General features: G+C 32.6%; 1 protein-coding gene across 1 annotated transcript; it reads right to left on the bottom strand.

Moving 5' to 3' along the window:
* Window positions 1-1411: 1411 nt before the first annotated feature.
* Window positions 1412-9116, bottom strand: LOC143054401 (CD209 antigen-like protein D). The gene is made up of 5 exons (XM_076227414.1): window positions 9043-9116; window positions 5885-5991; window positions 5139-5229; window positions 2527-2734; window positions 1412-1482 (listed from the first exon to the last, which is right to left on the bottom strand). The coding sequence occupies exons 1-5, from the start codon at window positions 9071-9073 to the stop codon at window positions 1458-1460; spliced, it is 462 nt and encodes a 153-aa protein (XP_076083529.1). The 5' UTR covers window positions 9074-9116; the 3' UTR covers window positions 1412-1457.
* Window positions 9117-9456: the final 340 nt, after the last annotated feature.

The raw sequence follows: 9456 nt of genomic DNA, 5'->3' as shown, positions 1-9456 counted from the left end.
AATGGATTTTTTTTAACTCGTTATATTTTTTTTAACATTTTATTCATTTTCAACTATAGCTCCCTAAATAGCAATGTGATTACGATGTCTAGCAATTATAAGAACGGAATTTCTGCAAACGTTATGAATATGTTGAATGTATTTACGTACATAATTCAAGTGCCTTAAATGTCATTGAAACAATCTATAATGATTTTTTTTTAAATATATGTATGCCTACACAATAATCAAGGCTTTAAATATACAGCAGGAAAATTTTGAAAATATTGATGGATTAAAAATGAATTCTCGAAGTGACTTAAATAACTAAGCAATTTATAAATAAAATTGTGCCAATAATTACTTACATCTACTTAATTTGAACTTTGGTGGATAGCTGTCTCTTTGCAATCATATCACAGTTTAAGTTTGAAGATTATTAATTCATTTTTTTACATAAGGCCGTTAGTTTTCTCGCTTGAATTGTTTTACATTGTCTTATCGGGGCCTTTTACAGCTGACTATGCGGTATGGGCTTTGCTCATTGTTGAAGGCCGTACGGTGACCCCATAGTTGTTAATGTCTGTGTCATTTTGGTCTTTTGTGGATAGTTTTCTCATTGGCAATCATACCACATCTTCTTTTTTATACGATCACTCTATCTCTGTCAAATTTGCTTTTTTTTTCTCACTGTAACATTGCCAAATATTTGTGTTTTAATCAGCGGGTGCAGTCTTTATATTTGTCAATTACTTAAACAAGATCTAGAGTGAAATACTTTAAAGAAAACTATTGAAAAAAAACATTGACGGACTAATCAACCAATAAATTTTCAATAAAAAAGAAAAGAAAATGAGTAAAAAAAAATTAGGGAAAAGAAAATCAGCATTTGAAAAAAAAATATAAACCAAACGTTAGACTAAGCAACGAACAAACGAATTAAAACCAAGTTTTTCCTATAATTCTGTTAGAACAGAAAATAAATCTCAACTACCTCTATCCTTTTTTTTCGTATAGTGGGGTGTATTTTCAGAGTTATTATTTATAAACGTTTACTTAGTAATTACAGATAAATATCAGGAAGAATGACGTAAATTCCCGACAAATTACTTTCAAGGAAACACACCATAAACCAAACTTCTTTTTTTAATTTTTATTTTGCGTGAAAAAGATATTGAATCACATTGCATCTATATATTAGCTTATTTCTTACTATATTAATCCAAGGAGTAAACTCAAGTGTACATAATATCATTGGATGTCATTCTTAAAAGAAGCAAAAACAATCATATGTCATCCTTTTGTATCCTAACAATTGGTTTTGTCGAATTTATGTCAGATTTCGAACCTTATTTTTGTTGTCGTACTATGGGTCATTCGTGTATTGTTGTTAATTCTGGGTAAACGTATAAAGTATGTAAATAAATTAACACATATTATACACTGTTTATTAATTATCTGTCATATTTGTTCATTCTTTATCCTACGATTGTATTCTCCAACCTGAAAGAGACGAACAAATACAAACATATTAAGTATTTGCGCTTACATGGTACTGTATTAGTTTATTCAATAAAAATACTTTTAAAAAGATATTCCTCTGAACAGTTAACATTTAACATTGCAAGAAAAAGTAATTCTACAAATGCATTTAGAGAGATAAAGGACTTTGATTTTCTGAGCAGTTAATGCATATAATAGAAACATTCTTCTGAACCTATATTCTAGTTTTCTTGTACATTACAGCCTATTTCATTGAGTGTGTAGCCAAAGGTAATATCTTTGGTTTGTCTGCTTGTTACCTGAACCCTGAAGTCATTATTAGGTATATTACCCTCCTTTCGAAGTAGCCTAATCCAACAGACAGATAGATTGGTTATCTGCAGGACTAGTCTACTCTTAAAGAAGAGTACTTTACCTGACCTAACAATGACTTCACGGTTCAGTTTACATGCAAGCTAATCAAAGATATTACCTTTGGCTTCACACTCAATGCAATCCGCTGTAATGTACAAGAAAAGTTTATTATCATGATAATGCTTTAAAAACGATATTAGGTAAACCTCGTATAACATTCATAAATTGTAAAACGGTGATGATAATTGACACAAAAACAAAATAATCCAGATATAAAAAAAATTGATGCAAAGGTACTAAATCGAAAACTATTTCAATGAAACTTTTGTATGCTTTTTTTTGTCAATAACACTGGAAGTTTGGATTTTTTTAAGGTCCATTCAGTTTTGCAATTATTAAATAACTGACAACAAATCAGGGTCAGTTTTGTTTCTATTGAACATATTACGAAAAAAAGAAGATATGATATGATTGCCAATGAGTCAACTCTCCACAAGAGACCAAAATGACACAGAAATTAACAACTATAGGTCGCCGTACAGCCTTTAAACAATGAGCAAAGCCAATACCGCATAAACAGCTATAAAAGGTCATATCCGTTTAATTAAATTGTCTAAACCAAAAAGCAACCTAGCATTAGAATAAAACAGCTATGTTAATTCAAATCAATTTAAGGGTATATCAACCTACTTTTTCTCGCAAATAAATTTGAAATGACTCTCACAATGGCCATCATTCCATAATGTTTTGTAGCCTCCGCCCGTCATCAGACAGTCTTCTCCCCCATCATTATTAGGTTCTCCTGGATACCAGTTTGAATAATCCAAGGCATCACCAGTTGACGCCCATTCCCATTGTCCTTCGGAATATTCATCTGTTCCATCCAACCAAAAAGATCCTGTACAGTAGGAAATATTGATTTTTTTTTTTAGGATTTTATTAGGTTTGTATTTTAAATACTGTTGTTTTTTGTCCTTTCTTTTTAACCTTTTTAATTACGCTGATAGTTTTCTTTTTTCCCGTACGTTAACCACAGGCTTTCAAGGGCATGAACTTTTTTTTATTTCCCAGGTGCTTATAGTTTATTTTTACATTAAAGTGAGAAAGGTTCCGAATTATATTGGTTGGAAAATGCTCGCGAGGGTAAAAAATATTCAAAATGGTAAATGCCATCGTATTTGAGGCAAATTCACCGGCATTTGTGAAAAAGGCAAATTCTTTTGAAATGAGGAAAACTTGTTTGAATATGCAAAAAATACACTGGTTTTCAACCAATCAAAATCCAGCATTCATACATGAGTGTAATTATAATAAAAAAAAACTGACCATATTCACATCTTCAATATATGTACAAACAGCTAGCAATGTGAAAACATCATAGCATTCAAACTGTAGGAAGTTATGCGGAAACGCTATGCACCTAATATTCAAGTATGTATTCCAAAATTGACAATGTTCAATTATCTCCAAAAAGAGCAAATATCAATAAAAATCAAACCGCTGACCACATGCACACCTTCAATATATGTACAAACAGACAGCAAAGTGAAAGTTTCATACGAATAACTATATACCCATAATGGGACGGACGGAACGGGGCAACACAATATGCCCTCCCAAACTTTTAGTTGCGGGGGCATAAAAATTACTTTTAACATTCTATTCGTATGTTTGCACAAAGATTTAAGACAGAAAAAATAAGGAACTTGATATTGAAACGTTATGACGTAAATGCACAAAATTCGCATTTGAAATAAATGCAGTGGGTGTTTTATGGACTTTTAAAGTTTATACTTGGAATGTGTATGCCCCACCTATGATAGAAGAGGGGCATTATATTTTCTTGTCTGTGCGTCCGTCTGTTCGTTTGTTCGTCCGTCCGTCAGTCCCACCTACACTAGTAGAGGGGCATTATGTTTTCTGGTCAGCGTTCGTCTGTGCCGCTCCAGGTTAAAGTGTTTAATCAAGGTAGTTTTTATTGAAGTTGAAGTCCAATCAACTTGAAACTTGGTACACGTGTTTCCTTTGATATAAAAGTTTTAATTTTAATGCCAAATAAAAGTTTTGACCTCAATTTTACGGCTACTGAACATACAAAATCCGTCTGTCCCGCTCCAGGTTAAAGTTTTTGGTCAAGGTAGCTTTTAATGAAGCTAAATCCAATCAACTTGAAAATTGGTCTACATGTTTCCTTTGATATAACAGTTATAATTTTATGCCAAATTGAAGTTTTGACCCCAATGGCACGGTCCATTGAACATACAAAATGATAGTGTGAGTGGGGCATCCGTGTACTATGGACTATGTACATTCCTGTACATGTACAATTTCATCATCGGTATAAGGAATAATTCGTAAATATAACTCAACATGCAGACATCTTATACGTTCAGGTATTTCACATCCAATCTTTTATGATAATACTCCTTACAAAGCACAAAAATGACAGTATTTAACTCAAAAGCTTACAAAACCTTTAAACAGACTTATTAAGAAGGGATATAGTTACGATACTGTTGTCAGGTCATTAAAGATTGCATATTTTGGTTTTAATATTGATTCACTTAGGGTCTTTGCATCGGAACTTAACACATTTATTTAAAAAAAAACAGTTGTTGGCATGACACGGGTTATGTTCTTCTCGTATATTTTATGAAAGTATGATACTAAACCCCTAATGGGAGGGATTGTACCTGGTATTCATATAATGAAGACATAATCTTTCAATCAGTTTAATTGAGGTCTATCAGTTAACTGCTAGTAGTCTAATGTTATTTTTGTATTATTGTCATTTTATTTATTTTCTTTTGTTACATCTTCTGACATCGGACTCGGACTTCTCTAAAACAAAATGTTAATGTGCGTATTGTTATGCGTTTACTTTTCTACATTGGCTAGAGGTATAGGGGGAGGATTGAGATCTCATAAACATGTTTAACTCCGCCGCAATTTTGCGCCTGTCCCAAGTCAGGAGCCTCTGGCCTTTGTTAGTCTTGTATGATTTTTAATTTTAGTTTCTTGTGTATAATTCGGAGTTTAGTATGACGTCCATTATCACTGTACTACTATACATATTTTTTAAGGGGCCAACTGAAGGACGCCTACGGGTGAGGGAGTTTCTCGCTACATTGAAGACCCATTGGTGGACTTCGGCTGTTGTCTGCTCTATGGTCGGGTTGTTGTCGCTTTGACACATTCCCCATTTTCTTTCTCAATTTTTTGTTGGTAATACTTTATTTTTATTTTTGAAGGAAATTGTTTCATTGGTAGTTATGTCCTGTATGTAGTATTAAAATTCTTACCTCCAAGTTTAGACATTTCAGACCATATGAACGTATTTTCCTCCATTGTCTCTATGACAGCAAGTTCTGCATGATGTGCCTGACATGAAGCCTGCAAGATAAATAAAATAATGATGACAATAACACTAACATCAAATTCATTACTCAAAATACATTTTTGCATATTAAATTTGATAAAAATTCACATTTACGATGTTATGTTTGCTAAGTCAAAATAATCCGAACCCAATTAAATATTTGAGTCCAAATCATTGTATCATCTGACATGGGGAAAAAAGTATTTATAAACTTATTTTATACTCTTGGTACTTTTAAGCATTAAAAGTTAAAATGTCCGAATTTGTTTTTAGACAATATGTTTTATTAGCAATAGATTACTTGCACTGTCTTGCATATAACCATATTTGACCAGCGAAATTTACAAAAACCTTAAAATGTGATGCCTAGATCAGATTGTTTTACTGATTGCTGATTGATTATAATCAATTTATAAGTGGTATTTGTTTCAGAGTTTAGTGTAACGTCAGTTTTTAACTGACCTAGTACTAATTTTAGTTAAGAGCTGTGTTGAAAACCAATCGGTGGGCTTGAGCTTTTGTTGGGTTGTTGGCTCTTTGTAACATTCCCCATTTCTATTTTCAATTTTTATTTTGCTACTGACACGACAAAATCGTTGACCAAATGCGTACTTAATTTACTACTGTTGGATGTAGAATCTACAAATAAATTTCATATAATTAACGTACAGAGGAAGTATCCCAGCTCTTCGTGTTATCGCTGAAGTAATAACATGATGTACTATGATGAATCCAACCGTTTTTACACTGACAAACAACATTCTGGAAGGCACACGCTACAAAAAAAATTAGTGTTGTATATTGTTTAAAAATTGTATAGTAACGTACAATTTGTCAGTTAAGCGGCAGAATCAAGGTTTTCGCCACAAACATTTTTGATGCAAAATCGTCATGTTCTATTTGCAATATTCAATTTTGATCAACATATTGAGCTTTTTCTGTCCGACAAAATCTCAATTAAAAGCCACTGCATATTTATTAACCATGGATTTACACAAAAGAGGGGCGAAAGTTACCGGAGGGACATTCAAACTTATTGATAAAAAATAAACTGACAACGCCATGGCTAAAAAACAAACAGACAAACAATATTACACAAAACCTGGGACTATAATACTATTAGTAATAGTCCCAGACAAAACACAGCATAGAAAAATACGGATTTAGCAACACGAACCCCACTAAAAACTGGGGTTAATCTCAGGTGCTCTGAAAGGGTAAATTAATTCTGCTCCAAGTGTGGTTCCCATTGTAATGATCATGTTATTACAAACCTGGTAAATAGTTTAATTCGGTAGGTCACATTTGTGAAAAGGGAACGGGATTGTAGTAACGACATAATAATAAAATCAGATATCATCTGTGAAACAGATATTACATAACGATCAACCAACTAGTGACGGTGACGGTAAAATTAACGAAAGAATATTCCAACTTCACCATTTGGAACTCTTGGTTTGATAGCTCTTGTAAGCAGCAACTCTCTATCAAGAAAATACAAGCCAATAGAAATTGTATCAATTTGGAGATATATACTACGTACGAAGGCGCTGCTGAAATACATAACAGCTTTGCAGGCGTACAATAGCTTTTGTTAATAAGAAAATGTGCTCTCCAAATTTAACAATTTATGCCTGTGAGGAAACATTGTTACAGGTAAACAAGCCGAAAGACCTGAATTTGACTCCCATTAAAGTAACAGAATGTTTCATATTTTGCTAAATAAAGTTATATAGTCTGCTTTATATTCACGTAGTTTTGTTTCTATTCATACAATAGGTTATTCAAGATTTAAGATTATAAGAGGATTATAGGTGCGAAAAACAACTGCGTGTGAAAAGAAAAAAATATGGATATTAAAATTAAATATGTTAAAATCATCATCGATTCCAGGATAAAATTTTGTATTTACGCCATTAGCGCATTTCGTCAGTAATGCTCGAATCCAAAAAAGTTAAAAAGGCCAAATAGAGTATAAAGTTGAGGAGCATTGAGGGCCAAAATACCTAAAAGGTTAGCAAAATACAAGTGATCTATTCATAAGGTAGAAAAGCCTTATTATTATAAAAATTCCAAAGTCGTTTCTTGTTACAGACCAAAAAAGGTTAACGAGAAACAGTACAGTGTAAACACATTTGTATAACAACCACACAGAAATTGATAATAGACATCACTCTATTTCTACAAACACAAAAACAAAGTACCATTCATGAGGCTACATATAATAACGTATAACAAAAAAATTATGCTTCCTGTGAATACGGCATTTGATATATTGGCCTGATTTGACCTTGTTATGTTCGGTTCGATAGACAAAAACATTTACACTACAATATTCAACAGCCACCACGTGTTGGTAAATTTAGATACTCCAAGTTACGTAAAACCTTATTAAATTTTTCCATAGATGTTATGATTTAGTTTTCAAATTTGGATATTCCTGAAGAAAACGGGATCGATAAAGTAAGCATGTTTATTCTGACTGTTACTGATGTATTAACATTAAATTCGTTGGATGTTGAATGTGTACTGTTTTTTGTTGTTATCTGAGTGATGAGTGAAATTGTATAAGTTGCATGCTATGGGCTTTGAACTAGCTGTCAGTAACATCAAATACTCTCAGATTTGTACGTTTTGTCTTTTGTCGTGGGGATATATAAGTACACTGCCACGTCCTCTGTAATTTTGTTAGATGTTTATCTTTTGGTATTCATCGAATGAATTATGCTATTTCAACTGATTTCGATATTTTTAGTACTGTAACACTTTTGTCCCATGTTAAGGGGAGGGATGCTGTTTTGATGTAGTTTTATCTCGCCTACCTATTATGGGCCTGTACCAGTTCAGGGGCCTGGTATTTATTGGTTATTGTTTCTGTGTAATAAATTTATAGTTTAGGGCCTTTTATAGCTGGCTTTGCATATAAATGAAGGCCGTACAGTGACCTATAGTTAGTTTCTGTGTCATGTGGTCTCTTGTGGAAAGTTTTCTCATTTGCAATCACTTTTTTATAAACAACATACAAGATTTAGGGGAATATAAAGTCAATACTGTATCGAATATCTTCAGTGAAATGTATGTGCATGATTTGCAATAAAAACCTTTAATCATTACGTTAAAAGGGTACAACACATTTACAAAAGTTAACACATTCTATATCGGATGTTTTGAATTGTGATTGATATATCGTTGGGGTTTTATGCCACTTTCAACACTCTTGGCTATATAATGGTGGTCAGTTTGTAATTTGATGAAGGAAGTCGTAGTACCCTAATACATGCAGAACCACAAACTTTCTTGATTTTCAACTTCTGACGATCAATTATGTATTTTGATTAACCAGCTGTATTATATAGGTAAAGGATGTGATATGAGTGCCAATGAGACAACTCTCCATCCAAGTCACAATTTCTAAAAGTAAACCATTATAGGTCAAGGTACGGCCTTCAACACGAAGCCTTGACTCACACCGAACAACAAGCTATAAAGGGCCCCAAAATAACAAGTGTAAAACCATTCAAACGCGAAAACCAACGGTCTAATCTATATAAAAACGAGACTTGATTCGTGTTATACGTTTTATAAACACGCCCCTGTCTCGCACTCTTATGTCGCCATGCTTTTCTACTATACTTTTAATCTTAAGACGAATTTAACCTATCTTTATGTTTCTTGATTTATTTGATCAATAAATTTATAAACAAAACAAAAAGTTTTTGTCATAATATGAAAGTAGTAAGGTCTAAGTATATAGTTAATAATTCTACCGAAATCTCGGAACATTTATACCAATTCATCTTAGTAAATTAGAAATAATGGTGACATACCAAATAAACTTATCAAAATGTAGCGCAACATGTCCTCATACAAGTACTTGAATATATGAATATATAATCTTATGCGTACGTCTTGTATCTAATATTTCTTATCGGGGTTCTATAGACGAGTCCATATAAACCTTTGACTGATAGTGTAACTTGAAGTATTACTGGGGTAATGTTGGTAACTAAAACACTCTTGCGGGCATTAAGAAAGAGGTCAAAAGCATGTAAACTGTTGAACAAAGATTTTATGACTGGACAATTTGAGAAAAAGTATCAAAGATAATAAGTACTTGGGAACAGGACACCTTTTTTTACCTCCCATTTTTTCCAAAGTCCGGTTATTCTACCCGTTAATATCAATTGTTTTAGTGTATACTTTGAACATACATATCAAATTTACTATAAATAGCGTGTGTT

This window comes from Mytilus galloprovincialis, chromosome 12 (genome assembly GCF_965363235.1).
Source record: "Mytilus galloprovincialis chromosome 12, xbMytGall1.hap1.1, whole genome shotgun sequence".
Lineage (NCBI taxonomy): Eukaryota > Metazoa > Mollusca > Bivalvia > Mytilida > Mytilidae > Mytilus > Mytilus galloprovincialis.
This window is presented reverse-complemented; position numbering and strand designations above follow the sequence as displayed.

Excerpts from the sequence above, each read along its gene's own strand:
- LOC143054401 (XM_076227414.1), bottom strand. The coding sequence starts at position 9,073 with ATGTTGCGCTACATTTTGATAAGTTTATTTG. Across the intron at positions 2,735-5,138 it reads TGAAATGTCTAAACTTGGAG|GATCTTTTTGGTTGGATGGA; the intron begins GTAAGAATTTTA and ends CCTACTGTACAG. Across the intron at positions 1,483-2,526 it reads AAATTTATTTGCGAGAAAAA|GTTGGAGAATACAATCGTAG; the intron begins GTAGGTTGATAT and ends CGTCTCTTTCAG.